This window comes from Electrophorus electricus, chromosome 4 (genome assembly GCF_013358815.1).
Source record: "Electrophorus electricus isolate fEleEle1 chromosome 4, fEleEle1.pri, whole genome shotgun sequence".
NCBI lineage: Eukaryota > Metazoa > Chordata > Actinopteri > Gymnotiformes > Gymnotidae > Electrophorus > Electrophorus electricus.
Window position 1 is genome coordinate 10,187,090 of NC_049538.1, and position 16,887 is coordinate 10,203,976.

The 16,887-nt window shown below is 45.6% G+C and overlaps 2 protein-coding genes across 2 annotated transcripts in view; both read right to left on the bottom strand.

Moving 5' to 3' along the window:
• Positions 1-6: 6 nt before the first annotated feature.
• On the bottom strand, positions 7-6,022 carry pygo1 (pygopus family PHD finger 1). The gene is made up of 3 exons (XM_027021175.2): positions 5,547-6,022; positions 4,785-4,867; positions 7-3,730 (listed from the first exon to the last, which is right to left on the bottom strand). Exons 1-3 carry the CDS (start codon positions 5,593-5,595, stop codon positions 2,519-2,521), a joined length of 1,344 nt encoding a protein of 447 aa, XP_026876976.2. The 5' UTR covers positions 5,596-6,022; the 3' UTR covers positions 7-2,518.
• Positions 6,023-9,264: 3,242 nt separating this feature from the next.
• The window catches only part of prtga (protogenin homolog a (Gallus gallus)), a 38,650-nt gene continuing 31,027 nt past the window's right edge, over positions 9,265-16,887 (bottom strand). Inside the window, exons 11-19 of the mRNA XM_035524867.1 lie at positions 16,055-16,150; positions 15,230-15,416; positions 14,287-14,414; positions 13,791-13,961; positions 13,126-13,317; positions 12,483-12,606; positions 12,237-12,375; positions 11,938-12,036; positions 9,265-11,811 (exon numbers count right to left, since the gene is read on the bottom strand). Coding sequence (XP_035380760.1) covers positions 11,404-11,811; positions 11,938-12,036; positions 12,237-12,375; positions 12,483-12,606; positions 13,126-13,317; positions 13,791-13,961; positions 14,287-14,414; positions 15,230-15,416; positions 16,055-16,150 — 1,544 coding nt within the window. The 3' untranslated portion in view covers positions 9,265-11,403. The remainder of the gene's footprint in view (positions 11,812-11,937; positions 12,037-12,236; positions 12,376-12,482; positions 12,607-13,125; positions 13,318-13,790; positions 13,962-14,286; positions 14,415-15,229; positions 15,417-16,054; positions 16,151-16,887) is intronic.

A 16,887-nucleotide genomic window follows, 5' to 3' on the forward strand; every position in this document is an offset into this window, starting at 1 on the left:
CTTGCATCCGAACAATGTAGAGGAGTAACCTCCTTCATTTATTAAACACAGTAGTCCAGGTACAGGCCACAAACAATGACCGTTAAAGTGTTATCATGTATTGTCCATTTAATGAATCTGTAACGCTATGGGACAAGAAACAAAGTCAGCGTATTTATTTTTAAAAAGTAAAACATTGTAGCCCATAAATGAATTGAGGGGCACCATTATATAGCTAATCTTAACACAGCGTTCGATTATGCCAAGGAAACTGCAGCAAATTCTTACTAGGCACTAGTTCATGTGATTTATCTGTTTAGGGTTTATTTTTATCTGTACATTCACTGTTCTTCACCCAGCTCACTTGGACAAATGATATGAGCTCCTCTCCCCTGGTATAAACTCTCAGAATCAGGTGAAGCACGCAGTGCCTTCGCCTCCTGGTCGGCCATGGTTTAACCAAGGCAGCCCTTGCCAACAGTCTAAGGCTGATTGCTTCGCAAACATCGCCGATTCAATTATTCTTTATAGAAGAAAAACAAACCGTATCCTGTAAGCAGGTTATAATGCGCTTACCATGCAAATCACAAAATAATATTTTTTTGATCACCGCCTTGCCACGGTTCAGTGATGCATAATTTCTTTACGGATATAAGTAGGCGCTAAGTATTTTTGGTTTATTCAATATAACCTAATTAAATAGTTGAAGTGTCAATCTTTTCAGAGCACAGAAGTGAACGTCCTAGAAACGTCGAGGAGGTAAAGGGAATGCATACACTGGGAAACGCCATCGCTGCGGAATACTGGGAATGGGTATTCGATGAAGGGCGTGTCATTCTTTGGAATATGAAAACAACAGTACAATATAACGAAGTTACATGTTCACCACAATACGTCTGTTCTGTCACATTATAATAGAAGACACCGGTCCACGTTTACATTCGTGATGCACCAAACGTCTGCAGCTGATGCAGTTCTGATACGATGTAGTAAAAAGCCAAACATTATTAGAGCGATATCATTCAAATATCGGATGTATTATACATTATACATCAAGCGGGGGGCGGGGGAAGAACAAACAAGCAACCAAAAAAAAAAACCACACTACCGATTGTATCCTCTTAAATGTGGTAATATACATTTACGTTCTTTTTAAACAAAGTTGCTTTTAACAAGGTGCCAAACAGATTTATTACTTGGAATAAATCCGGGGGTAGGAAGTGATAAAATCAAGAAAGGTCGTTACTTATATAAATTAATCAATCAATCAATCACCCTACTGATATATTCTGTACAATTACTTTTCCAAAACACTTTCCCAGAAATGCATTCAAGTAACGAATCCTCGTCGTCTCCAATAACAAATAAGAGTAAACCGGTAAGGAAATGCAATTAAATATTAAAGGTGATTGAAGACATTTTAGTGCACAATCGGTTTCTCCGTTTCTGGGTTCATATTTGCTGGGATAATCTAACCTTTTCTGCATTTACGATACAATTATTCACAAGTTCACGAACAATCGTTTAAAAAATAAACGCAACACTAGATGAAATACATGGTAAAGCGGGAACAACACAGCGAAGCCAGGCGCGTACAGGCCATGAGAAGGGCGCGTTGCTCACCAAGACCCGAACAAACCATGACACAATGAGACTACATTCAAAAAGCACCCCAAGTGCTGCTCGTTTCGGTCTCCTTTCAGGAACATGCTACGGAATACAAAATAATCGCTACATTCAGCGACGACAGCTTAGTTCTTCGTGTCGCTGTTCTGTAACAATCAGAAGGTTTTATTTAAAAGTACAAGCCGTTGTTTACCGGCAGCCCTTTCGGATGCTGGTCTTCACAGGCCTACACCGACGAGAAACGGACATCACGTGCTCAAAGCCGTTCTGCTTCACCCAACAGCGTGTTCACTGCGCGTTAACAGCAAACCGATTTTTTTGTGAGCACCATACATTAAGCTGGACGATGTTAGGTAATAATTGGTTTAAAAACGTTAAGATATCTGATCACACCGCTGCTTTTGATGTATGGTTCGAGAACTTCGGACGATCCCAGTACCTAGAGTGACCTGGATCAAGAGTTGGGATGCTGAAGGTCACCCGGTCAAAACAAATTATTTAATTAACAGAATTATTAATGTTAGACTGATGAATTTCTATAACACAAGTCAACCACCACGCTAATGTGTTTGTGGGAAGGAAGACCGTGTACAGTTCAAAGCTAATGTAAATCCTAGCACGTATTTACAGAGCACACAGGACTTCACCCCAGACAGATGTAGATCGGGGGCCTAGCTGAACGAGACTTGAGGTCTGAGTAAGAAACTTGGATAAAGCTGGACCACCTCCTCGTCTTGATTTATATATGGAGGCTGCAAGATCATACAAGTCACACCCAGTCAAGGAGCAGAAGGGGAGACAGAAGAAAAGTGATGGAGCTCTCCCTCACGGCACTGCAACAGAACCCAGCACAAACAACACTGACATTCACGGTGGCAAGAGAAACGAAATCGAGGAGACACACACACGCCATTCAGGATTGTCCCTCGCTGTTCGCGGTAGGCGGGGCCGATGTCTCCCGCGTTTTGAGGAGCTGAGCGCCCTTCTCCTGCATGCAGCCATCACAGCCCCAGACAGCAGCCGCCTCGGCCGTCAACATGTTGTACGCCGTCTCAGTCATTCCCGTACACACTCTGTGGAACCACTTCTGGCACGAGGCCTCACACAGGATCGCCTCCTGGTCATCATTCACCTCATTGAGACAGATTCCGCATGGGTACACTGGCTCCGAAGCGGAGGCTCTGACGCTGCCCAGCCGGCTGGGGTGAGGCGCCGGCTTGCTACTGGCCAGAAGGGCGGCGCTGCGAGCGCCAGCGCCGGGCCGCCGGCTCCTCTCCACGACAGGTTCGATAAGAGCCCCTGGCTGGGGGGTCTTCTTCAGGGGTTCGGCTCCTGGATGGAGGACGCCGTTGATCTTCTCCACACCTCCTTCGCCGCCGGCTCTGTTCTTCCCCTTCGGCTCTGCCTGGCCGTCCTGAGCCCCCCCCTCCTCTGACGTGGAATTCTGTTTCCGCGCAGACGCAGCGTTCTGGCTGGCGCTTTTGTTCGCGGACTCGCTGGGGTCCTGCTTGGGCGTGGGCGTGCTCGCCTGGGCAAAGCTTGACAGCTGAGGGAGTGCTGAGCTCACGTCCGGGACAGGTTTACCCGCCAGGGGTAGGCTTCCACTCGCGGGTCCCTCCATACCGAACCCCGGGCCTGGGCCATCCATTCCACTCTGGTTCTGGTTCACGATGGGAAGTGGCAGCTGACTGGAGTTCTCACCAGGGCCCGGTCTGAAAGGCAGCCCACCTGGAAGCTGCATGCTGCCGTTATTATTAAACATGTGCTGGTTTACAAACCCTGCACTCTCCGGGTGCCCGTAGCTGAAAGCGGGCGGGCGGTTGAAGCCCATGGCCATCGGGCCCATCGGGCCCTGGGCGAACAGGTGGGGCTGGTTCCGCATCGGATATGGGCCCCCATAAGGAGAGGGCATTCTGCTGGGGATGTGTGGAGCCGGTCGGGGAGGGCCATAGCCACCAAACCCTGTGTAGTGTGAAGGGCCAAAATACAGGCTGGAGGAGTTCAGTGGCTTCAGAGACAGAGTGGGAGAGTTGTAGTTGTCATCGAAAGGGTTGGAAGCCACCAAATGATCAGAGCTGGGGTTTGCCGGAGGAGCATACTCTGAGAGTGGGGCGAAGGAAGGAGCCTGCAAAAACAGACACACACGGTCAGAACCAGAACCACAGAATAAAAGAGCTTCACAGCATGGCGGGTCAGTGTACGAACTCAAAACATGACCGATGGAACAAGAATTTTTTTAAAAAGTAAAGTAACTTTAGTGATTTCTAACAAAGGGCAGTTGTAATACTTAATGAGTGTTTATTGATGAAAGTAGAAGGGAGTTGTGTATGAACAACACAGTGCAGTTACAAGAAATTAACCAAAAAACTGAAAACAACTATTTTAAGTGCATTTGAAACATGTACAATGGCACCAAACTGAGAACATCAGAATGTTAAATAAAACATTGAATACGAGACCATATAACCCCATATCACGTACTGAAATGATAGCCATTACACCTACATACTACAACAATTAGAGACTCTTACCAGGGCTGTTCATAGAATTTATTTATTTATTTTGGCCATGTTTCAACTCCAAAGCAAAATGGTTCTAGTTCCCCTCACTCCACTGGTTCTGGAATAACCACAAACTCTTCAGCAGTACAAGTTTTACTGAAGCACAGAATATCACTGGTTCAGATCTTTATTTTCTAAAAACCTCTAAAAAGGTTCACATTCCTTTTATTATTTTTTTTATATAATGCTGCCCTTACTGTAAGCATGTTTTAAATAGTTTATTTAAATAGTTTTCCCATTCCATTTTGATTAAAGTTTATTTATATTGGTTTCCATTCTGTTTTAATTACCCTACAGCTGTGATAAAGTTACTTAGACCAGAATATTCCCTTAGTTTCATCTCGCATGACCGTATCTAAGTATTTTTTGTAGATTAAACTGGTGTACCACCTGCTGTGACACTAGGATAATTCACTGAACTCCACATACAATGAAGTCTGCAATATCGCAAAGACACATACACCATGGCCATCAAACTCCCATTCCTAAGTTTTCAACATATACATACATCCTTATGGATACATTCACATATATGAACACACGCGCGCGCCCTGTGCCAACATATAAGAGACAGAGTCGCTTTCATTCATTTAATTTGCGTTTCTTTCATTCGTGTACCTGTGTATTTGCTTTGCGTTTCTTCTTATCCGGACTCCCCAGGAGGAGGCCTGCCCCCCCTATACCCTCGAGACCTCCATCTCCTGCAAACGCAAGCACCCAGTTAAAACACGCTTACTGGGGAATTTGCGCAACGAATGAACTGTGTTCACATCTTGTTCCAGAAAGAAGCAAATTAGATCAGTGCAATAACGATTTCGCAAGGAGTCAATCCGCGTGTCTAACAAACGCATAATGTAGTATGACCCACTGTGAGGCAACTTGGATCAGTTTAACAAGCATGCGGAGTCAGTGGCTAACCAAAACCCATAACCAGCACAACGAGCTTTCTAGGACTTGCTGAATTAAACTTGCGGAGACGCGATTTGAACTACCAGAGTCACTTTTGCTTTAAATTCGCTCGTGCTTTTCTACTCCGCAGCTGTATAAACAATTTCAAAGTTCACACTAGTTTCTACAAGGTCTGGATACATTCCCACGCAGCACAGTCCATAAGCGAGAGCTGAATACTGTGACATATAGGATCAAAATCTCTTTACCAAGTATTTGCGAATTCTGCGGCAAAATATCGCTGTCTACTTGGGAGTTTCATTCAGTTCGTCAGAGGCCTGGAGGAAGGCCGAGAAGCTCCTCCGCCACCGTGATTACGGTTGGGACCGGAGAGCAGCGAATCATGCCCTCACACACATATACACACGTACGCACACACATACACACACGGCAACACGGCCGAGTATATCGGGGGGAAGAAAATCACATTACCTCGGTTTCTTTTGAGCGAGAACGAATCTTTATCCTGGTCCGTGGACATTACAGGACGCCTCACATGACTCTAATGTCCAAAACGAGCAGGAAACGAGCTAACTTTGATGTTGAAAGATGAAGTGTAGTCAACTCGTCTTCCCCCTTTAGCAGCAATCACTGCTATCTGTGTGTGACCAGGAAAGCTGCAACCGCTCGCAAAGTTTGGGAGGAGCGGACACGTTTCACTTCGTATTACCGACCCCTATCCCCAAAAATACGCGAAAACGCGCTTTCGCTACGCTTTACTTTTCGCCACGGTATGTCACGGCTCAGTTAAAACCAGCATATCGGGCAGATTTGGCGAGGGCCTGGAGCGAGGCGACCGCAGAGATACCCCTCTACGCCGGCATGTGAGTGTGTCTGCACGGCTGCGTTTGATGCTCCGCACTTCAATCTAAACCGGGGAGACGCGAATAAAGACGCGCTCGTCTGCTGCCTTTTAACCCCCCCCCCCCTCCCCCCGTGAGGGCACCAAGCGTCTGAAGCCATGAGTAAACAACATTTTGTCAAATGTGTGTCTTATGATATTGCCCCACTCTGCATCGCAATGCAAGATGTGTGGTAACCGAAATATTAACGTTAGATGTGGCGCGCACTTTAAATCACGGGGCCAGACTTTTACAGGGAAACTGGGACCAAAGCAAATGCATGTATGAACCTGCAAACCGAGAGGTTTTATCAGGGAAACGTTGCCTACGTCTGGTCACGGGGATATTTAACAACATCACCTATATTCTATGGAAATGAGAAAACATACACCTTTATACATCTCAAAAAATTAAAGACCTCTTATTACAGTGCAGCCTATACAGATAACACTACGTCTAGATAATTCTAAATTAAAAAACACCAGACAGAGAATGTTATTTTAATTATCTTTGTTTATTCTGGCAATTAATCGTTCATTCATGGCCTAAAATAGTTTGGCCTTTAATTCGTTCTAACCGTATAACTTTTTTGGCATGGCGATTAATGTTATAGAGGGGAATAACACTTGCCAAAACATTTTTAATGATGTTATATGTGTATTCAAAGGAGTGAAGGAAGTATTACAACATTTACAGTAACAGAGCGTGTAGATAAAAGACTGACAAGTAAAAGAATTACATAGAGGCTCAGTGAGTGTGAAGGCCGTAGCGTGAGAGTTAACCCCACCTACGGACCACGGGGCAGCGAGAACGTTCGTGAACGTCCTCGTTTCACGCCATTCTGTTAATCCCTTTACTTCAAAACAAGAAAAAAATTCAAAACAAAACTCGTGAAATGCAGAACACAACAGACCGAGCTCATAAGGCATGCGTTAATAACTGTTACTAAACAGTAAAAGCACTAAAACAGTACTCCTTAATGAAAACAGTACTCCTTAGTTAAAACAGTACTCCTTAATTAAAACAGTACTCCTTAATTAAAATATTACTCCTTAATTAAAACAGTACTCCTTAATGAAAAAGTACTCCTTAATTAAAATATTACTCCTTAATTAAAACAGTACTCCTTTGTTAAAGATCACCTCTCATGAAATTCCACAGGGCATAATTCCAAAATTGCAAAAAGCATTTAGAAATTCCAATGTACCACTACTCTAGTGATATAATATTCACACAAATAACTACTTTTTAGGATTTACAAGTGTTCTGTTCTTTATCAGATTTCAATAAATGGAATTAATACTATTAATATTGTTAGCTGGCTGCTATTTTGTCAGTACACCAGCAGTGCATTAGAGTCAGTAAAAGCATTTTGCAGTGTTACATTTATATGGAAGTTTACTGGCAATGTTTGCAGTATCACTGTTTTTTCAGGTGAAAGATGGAAGCATAACTGAAGGGTTATTAAAAGGGATATTCCTGGTTAATTGTAAATTAATCTATAGACAACTGTCTTATTACTAGATATTTTACTAGATATGTTTCTGTATACTCAGAATGGAAAATAATTGATTCTGAACCCATGTATTGTCTGTTATCACAACAAACATATTATGGAGAACATTCTCCTGACCTTTTTTCTGGTCAGAGTATAAATAAACATGTGCGCCTGCTTTATTTACGTGTCACAGATGGGACTGGTTTCCCAGCAGAAGAATTTAGTGATACTATCTGAAACTTCTATTGCCTTTACTGTTTTGAGAGGAAGTTGGAAAAATGTCTGAACCTTAATATGAATATCTTTGGAAAGAAAATCTCTAATACTAATAATGTCCTAATAGTTGTAGTATTTAAGTGTAACTGTTTATTTTTGTTACAGAATATGTAGACACATACTTTAAGTTTATTTACACTGTTGACTACTTGCCCTGTTTGAGGCTATTGTAAGTGAGATTTAAACTAATTTAAAATAAGTTGTCTTCTGTTCTGCAAAGTACAAAGGGACATGTGTCAAAGTTTTGTCTATGGCAGCAGATACACTATAGCACTAGAGACACTACAGATGCTTTGTGACACTAGAGATTAAATTACTCTTACTCTGGACCATCCCTTTAAATCTGCACAATAGGCTCAAAGTTCTAGAAATATTCTCAAAAATACTGCAGACACCTTCAGTCTGGGTGTCGGGTGGGTGAGATTACACAATTGGACAATAAATGGAAGTTCACATGCGGAGCATGAAGACTGATGTAATGGAAAGGATTACACACAAAATAATGTAAAATAAAAATAAAATGCAATGCAAGTAAAATACCATTTCCAACATGTTCTGAAAAGTGAAAGTTTTTCAGAATCATGTTATCTGGGGTGCATTCAGTGTCATCAAACAATATCTCTCCAGGTGTCAAACATCACTCTGTACTTTCATACAATTTACAAACAAATTTTAAAAAAAGAAACATTACCAAAATAATTTTCTCCTCCAGTGAGAAAAGGTAAAAAAGATAGTTAGTTATCCTAATTGTCTATTATCTTTGGTTTGCTTAAATGGATTTATTAAAGCACAACAATGTAACACTGTAATTGTCAGAAAGCTGCTCAGTCACAAGCAATTAAATTCTACACTGGAATAAAACTTTGTTTTTTAAAATGATAAATCATCATGCAAAGGTGTATAAGAGGATTTTCTGTGCAGCGGTGACTACATTCTTTGGTTTAAGGTTGTTTGCTTTGAAATGAAAGTAAAAAATCTGATTGTGTATCTCTGGTTCATGCAACAGAGGTCAGTTAAGCCCAGTCACTTCCCCTGATTGAAAAGATTTCAGCCACATAGGATGTAAACCTACGCGCACGCGCGTGAGGGTGTATAATTTTCAACTACATTGCAAACACATCCATGTTATTGGAAATCTTTTGAGGGAGGTTCAGGACTCAACAGTTTGGTTTGTAGTGAGCATGAGATCCAGAATGTTCTTGATTTGTATTGCTGGAAAAGCAGCTCTGTCCCCCAGGAGCGCTGAGACTGCCCGCATCTCAACTCATGAGGTCGCCATACGGGGGCACACACCGGCATGGTGTCGCCATACGGGGGCACACACCGGCATGGGGTCGCCATACGGGGGCACACACCGGCATGGCGTCGCCATACGGGGGCACGCACCGGCATGGCGTCGCCATACGGGGGCACACACCGGCATGGCGTCGCCATACGGGGGCACACACCGGCATGGCGTCGCCATACGGGGACACACACCGGCATGGCGTCGCCATACGGGGGCACACACCGGCATGGCGTCGCCATACGGGGGCACACACCGGCATGGCGTCGCCATACGGGGACACACACCGACATGGCGTCGCCATACGGGGACACACACCGGCATGGCGTCGCCATACGGGGGCACACACCGGCATGGCATCGCCATACGGGGACACACACCGGCATGGCGTCTCACAGGGCAAAAAGCAACGTCTCAAGCCTCTACTCCACAGCTATACCCACACAGACTAAACTCACCCAGGAATCTAGAATTTCAGCTCTACTACACCAACATTCATACATTACAGATACTGTAAAATCCACGTAATTCTAGATTTCCAGCTGCTGGTTTGCAGCTGAGTCTTTGTGCTGGTCCCTGGGACTTTCATCTTTGGTCTGGTTTGAGGAAAACTCATTGTCATCATCACACTGTCCCAAAGACCAGCGGAAAGATCAAACAGCAAACAGTTCGGCGGACGCTGGCATTTGTCACCGCTGCACATTTGCGAGATCTAACATCTAAAGGACAAGTGCTAAAAACTCACATTTCTACAAAAGCATCCACTATATTAAAAGACAAGAAAGTAACTAGAATCCGTACCCAGTAGTCCATATACGTCAAGAAAAATACATATCTTTGGAGGTAGGAGGTTTTTTTGGTTTTCATATTTCCTCACCTTTTTCTATGATTCAACTCTTTAGCCATCTCCGTGCTCTAGAGAATCCCCTCACAAACAGGACTCCACAAGAACTAATCTCTTTCTGACTCCAGCGTAAGGCCATAGTTGTGTACAAAGCTCTCACAGGAATGTTTTACCCAAAGGTGCTATTGCAGTGCTAACATGCTAACAGTGAATGAAAGGATTTGGGCACCAAACAGAAAATTCACATCGGCAAAATGTGAACAAAGTATGGCTCGTTTTCACTCATAATTAACAATCTTGGGTTTGAAATATTCCTGTAGGAACTAAACGATGTCAGTATCAATGTATGAAAACATAAGAAAATTATAAAAATAACACTTTGAAAAGAAAACCTGATTTACCACAGACATATAATTCCTACTGGACGGCCTTTTTACTTGTGAGCAGGCTTCTCAAGCCTCTGAATCCAAACTGGCATCAAACACAACACACAGTTCCACCAGAGGTCAGCGAGAGCCACCCAGCTCCACAAGCATACCCTGTCAATCGCACAATGTCCCTCCAAACAGCCACATGGCTCACCAAATGTACCAAACCTTGAGTCCCTGAGTCGAGTACAACACTAAATAATACAACAAGACTTAGAATGAGGTAGTTTAAGGCAGGCACTGTAAGGGCACAGACACATTATCAAACACATTCATATGACCAACCTGAGAAGTTAATGTCATCTGGAATAAAATCAAAGTCAAAAGCGGATGACATCGTTACCTAAAGGTGATGATAACATCAAATATGTCATCACTAACTAAAGTTCAACATTCATAAAGTCTGAGGTAGATCATGAAAACACAAGACTTAGTACCCTTACAGTCCAACTTCACGACTGAAACACAGACAGACAAGAACAGACAGACAACAACAGACAACAACAGACAACAGACAACAGACAAACGCTAAGCTAGCAGGAGCAAAAGTATTGCTGTCAGGAAGTATCGGTTGTCATGTAGAAGAGAAGGCTCCTTATAAAACGTCTGTATAAGTAGATATTAAATATATAGTTGCCGTTTACCATGGCGTAACTAAGAGTTACTTTAACTAAGAGTTAAAGTGTCCAAAGCGCTGATGTGGTCAACAGTGAACGGAACTGGGCAGTTAGCATTGTCATCCTAGCCAGTTAGCAGGGTCACTGTTAGCCCCACAGAGTTCTGGACTGAGCTAACCCATTAATAACGTAGAGAGAGTCCGTCACGGCGCTCCTCCTCCAGTGATACACTCACTTAAATAACATCTGAAAATGCAATATCACACACTTCACATTGTTTGGACAATCTGTTCAAAGACATTCACGGTGGGTGAGTTGTTTTTTTTTCCTTAACAAAAAAAATACATTCACTGAGAGGAAAGACTCCAAACGCAGCCCACCCAGGTTAGAGGGCATTGCAAAGAAGCCTTGGGATTGGGAGACCTCTGCTCGGCAGTCCACAGCAGCAGATACGAGGGAAGGAGCTTCAGGATCTGAGGATGAGGGTCAGGGTGGGAACTTATGACACCTCACCACTAGAGGGCGAGCACAACGACCGATGCTCAGTAGGTGGCGATGTCCTCTCTACCAGCTCCTGCTCCTCCACCACGTGACCTGCGCATTCCTCCGGCCCACCACTCTCGTCCCTGCCTAGGGACGCGGGGCAGCTGCTCGCGCCCGACGGCACGTCGTTCATCTCCATCTCGTCGTGCGAGTATCGGCCAGAGTCGCCGGTCTCGTGACTACCTTCGCTAGAGTGGGAGGCCTCAGCGTCGCCCCCCGGTGACCCCAGCAGGGCATGCAGTAAGGAGGGCTGCTGCAGCATGTGCGGCTCACCGGTGTAGCACAGGAGGGTGGAGCCAGGCTCGCTGGTGTATCGAAGGAGGGTGGAGCCAGGCTGGTACAGGCAGGAGGACCCAGGGAGCCTCTGCAGGGGGAGGGAGGAAAAACACTATTTCATTAAATATTTACATTATACATTTGAGTTAAATGGGAAAAAGGGAGTTCACTCCTGTGTGTTAGTTCCTGTAAGTGTACCAACATGCATCCACACCTTTTCACTCCTCTGAAATATCCTCCATCTCTGCACCTTCTTGCTCTCTGCTGGGGCTCTGATAGGGCCAGAACTGTTTATGAGCAGGTCTGAACCACCCTGAGAATTAGACACTCACTATGTCAGCACACATCTCTTCAAGAGCCACTGCCAAGTGTCGACAGTAATAGACACATTCCGTCACATTTTGCACTGGATATGTATACAGATGTAAACCATATTAAGTGTTTTATGTCTTTTACCAAAAAAAGATTCACATTGTTTAGTGAGATGAGAACCAGGAACTCTGTTCCATTTACCTTTGCATCAATGAAGTGCTCCGTCACCATAGGAACCATAACACCAGAACTTGGAGCTTGAGTTTCATTGGCTATGTGGACGGTAGTAGGCGGTGCTTGACTTTGTCCCTGCCTGACGATTTTGCTGGTACATGATTTCCTGTGTTGTGAGGTAATCGTCAGTTACTACAACCACGTGTAACCAGTACTGAATCAGCTGAATGGCTCAATTACCAGCCACAAAAATTGTACAGGCAATGAACTTACCTGGATTTCCCACGACACACCAGGATAAGAGCGCAGACCAGGATGCAGGTGAGAGCGATACATCCCCCCCCAATAATGCCCGTTATCGACCTCTGATCCAGATGGGAAAATCCATCGTAAAATACTGCGAGGACACCAAACACATGCACATGCGCGCACACACACACATTAAGGAGTGTGTTTCGTGCAATTTATAACACACCTGCACACATAATAACATACAAACATAGCAAACCAGTATGAGCAGAGCAGACACATGTGCACCCCCCCACACAAACCCCCCACACACACATTCATATACACACACACACACACACCTTTACATGAACAGCTGTTGTCAAAGAGCATTTTTAACGTAGACATCAGCATAACTGGTAACAACAGCTAATGTATGCAGATTAGAACCTAGTTGTGATTGTGCAGATTGTACAGAATGTACAGACTTATAAACACACAACACACATACATATATACACACACACACACACACACACACACACACACATACATATAAGCATATAACCTTTCTTAACAAGAATTTGTATGTTTTTATTTTTAGAAGTATTTTTAATTATTACACTGTATTCAATCAACACAATAAAACACTGCCATTACAGGTTGGCTTGCGGATTGTTCTACGCACCAGTGGCATGGGCGGAGCCGTGAGAGCGAGAGGCGTGTCCGGAGGCGTGTCCAGAGGCGGGACTGTCTGCGTTAACAGTAAGCTCCACAGCGGGTGAGAACGGTCCATCTCCCATCTGATTAGACGCTGATACTTTCACCAAATACACGTTGCCGGGCTGCAGATTCTCCAGCAGAGCCATGGTAACACTCCCTAAATCAATGAATCAATCAATCATTAAACAAATCATTGACACCTGAAACATTTCCCCACGTATTTCCACATACATCAGTTACTGTTTATGTAGCAGGGTGCTGACATTCCTAATCTCTATTTAAGGTTCATTAACAACCTCTGAAATTTAAGCCAATTAAAAAAAAGAGTTATGGGGTACAGCAGGTGCTCATGTCCAGAGCGGACTTATATACTGAGCAGAGTCACGTGTGTGATTAGAACTGTGGGCCTACGGAGTTGAGTCAGCCCAGCTCAGCAGTCTGGTCTGAACCCTGGCTCCTTAAGGAGAATCTCTGGGTGGGTGATGACTCCCTAACGCCAAAGGTGCCCCCCCACACACACACACTCTCTCTCTCTCTCTCTCTCTCTCTCTCTCTCTCTCTCTCTCTCTCTCTCTCTCTCTCTCTCTCTCTCTCTCTCTCCCCCTCCCTCCCTCCCTCTCTCATACTCACCTTCTCTCTGCAGGATCTGCCATTGGCCAGTAACCCAGGCTTTTCGTGACGCATACAAAATGGTGTAGCGTGTCACAGCAACGTTGGCCTCATTAGGTGGTTTCCATGACACCAACGCTGTGTCTCCTTCAATCAGAGTTACTTTCACTCCCGTCGGGGGCGTGGCTGGAGCTAAGTGTGGCAACAGAGGGACCAATCAGCATCAGCCAGAAGCAACTCCATAGCATAACACTGACCTATAACTCAAATACACTTTATTCCTCCAGCGGTGGGACTGATCTGAGAACAGTGCAGGCAGCAGAGAGCAGGCACAGGAAAGTCTGCAATGATGAAACAGCTCGGGGTACATGTACCGCAACACTGGAAAAGACACTGATGTTGCAATCACGTGTGACTAATGAACATGTGATACAATCTGCACTCCTGCTCTACTACTCACACTACTACTACAAGTACTACTCATGCTGATCTAAACGTCAATGCAAGGGCTCCTCACCGTCCGGCAGGGTGTTCTGGTACACCACAGGACTCCAGGGGCTGGACAGCTGGTCCACGTGTAAGCGCACGGCAAACTCGTAGCGGGTGTTGGCCTCCAGGTTCTTGACCAGCAGGCTCTGCTCCCCCCTGCAGAAGGCGGACACCCCCAGAGGAAGGACACATGGTCATACCGCACGTCTGCCAAGCCCCCAATCTACTGCTGTCAAAGGTGTGCACTTCAGATCCACCTCCGCCATTCTGACTGTGGCTGTTCTGCTAGGTACATTTACTTGGACTACAGTTGGCTAATATAATCTCTAATCTGAAAGACATAGTGCTCACATAAAACTAACGAATGCCAACAGAAATTAATCTGATATTTCACCAAGTCAGAATAGAATAACCATCATGGCATTCTCCTCGGAAAGCCTTCATGGTCATCATGGCTAAACAGAAGAAAAACAAACCCCTGAAGGTTGGGAGACGTTTAGAGTTTTATGTCAGCTCTCACTACTCATTAGACCGTTCACGTTCTCCTTAGGAATCACCTTCAGTCTGGAACATGTTTAAACACTAATTTCAGTCTTTGTCTTCTGTTTCATGTGATTTTGCTGATGGGATTGCTCCCCTTTCGATCTCTCCCTCCCTCTCTCCCTCCCTCTCTCTCTCCCTTCCTCTCTCTCCCCCCTCCCTCCCTCCCTCCCTCCCTCCCTCTCTCTCTCTCCCTCCCTCTCTCGCTCTCCCTCCCTCTATACCTCTATTCCTCTCTCACTCACTCTCCTTCCCTATGCCTTTCTCTCTCTCTCTCTCTCTCTCTCTCTCTCTCTCTCTCTCTCTCTCTCTCTCTCTGTGTCTGCCTGTCTTCCTCTCCCTCACACTCTTTCTCCCTCCCTCTTTCTATCTCTCACTCTCTCCCTCCCTCCCTCTCCCTCTCTCTCCTTCTATGGGTCAGTAACACTCACGTCTGTAGGTACAGCACCAGTGAGGCGTTCTGCAGGCCCACCGGGTTACATCGGACCGTGTAGTTGATGGTGTGGGCACCGGTGAAGGCGGGTCGAGCCCAGTTCAGGAGCACGGCACTGGAGCTGTTTGCCCGCGCATGCACGTGATGGGGCGGCGGAGGGGGCGGCACCAGCCGATCACGCACCGCTGCTCGCACAAAGCAACGCAAACATACAGCACGTCAACTAAATGGCTCACAGGAAACCACCAACACACAGTAAACAGCCCCAAAGCCATGGAAGCTACGTGGTTTTGCTGCAAATCTCATATGCTGTGGAGACAGGTGTAGGGTTCAGAGAGCTAGTCCTGCAAGGAAGGTGTGGTTATCGGACATGGACAGGCAGAGAGATGGAGACATGGAGAAGGGGGAAGATCTGTTTATTTTAAACATAGTACAGCAGTCCAGACCAGCTGGGGATTCAGATGATGTTCTTTTGCACTGGACATAGCACAGGTCCACCTGTCCACCTGTCCGCCTATACACCTTCAAGACTGTACTCCTGTAAGCCTGTACACCTGTATGCCTGTGCACAAATGTCCGCCTGTATGCCTGTACGCCTGTCCATGTGTACTCCTGTCCACCTGTAGGCCTGTAGGCCTGTCCACCTGTACGCCTGTAGGCCTGTCCACCTGTACGCCTGTCCACCTAGCACAACTAACTGGTGTAAACTGGATCTTCTCCAGACGACTCCTTTAACATAAACCATAACAGCTTCGTATTTATGATCCGTCCAATGGCATGGCTGTAATGTCACAGTGCTGGGCTCCAGTGTGGAGGTTCTTACAGACACATCCCGGGGTGCTGATGGTCCGGTCAGCCTGGTAACCCTCCCCGAGGAAGCTGAAGGCCAGGAGCTTGATATGGTATTTCTTCCTGGGGTCTGGATTAGAGAAAGAGAAGGGAAGACACAAACAGCTTTCATATTACAGGTGAAGAATGTGTCATGTGCACAGGAGGGCTCACAGGTGGGACATTGGAGTATGCCTGCATTGTCGTGTACTGGTGTGTGTCGGTGTGTGTAAACTACTTCACCCCTCATCCCATACCTCACACCCACTCCTACCTCGCATCCATCACCCCTACTTCACACGCATCACCCCCACCACTCACCCACCCCTACCTCGCACCCATCAAACCGACCTCACACACGTCACCCCTACCTCACATCCATCACCCCTACCTCACTCCCACTCATACCACTCACCCACCACTACCTCACACCCACTCCTACCACTCACTCACCCCTGCCTCACCTGTTATGGGCGCTACTAAACAGGTGTGTCAGAACAGCAGGGTAGCAGGAGAGCTTCCACTCACACACACAATCATGCACATACACACACACACAAACACATGCACACGCACACACACACACACACACACATCACTCACACACACAATCATGCACATACACACACACACATACACACAAACACATGCACACGCACACACACACATGCTTCTGCAGATCTCAACTGATTACAGTGAGACTTCATTGCTAGCTCACACAGCTACATGTCTCAGGCACTGCGAGGGAACGTGTCGTGTGCTTGCCGCTTTGAAAAAAAACAACCGTCTCAGCTATTCAGACTTTCAGGCGCGTTAGCACATGTCTGA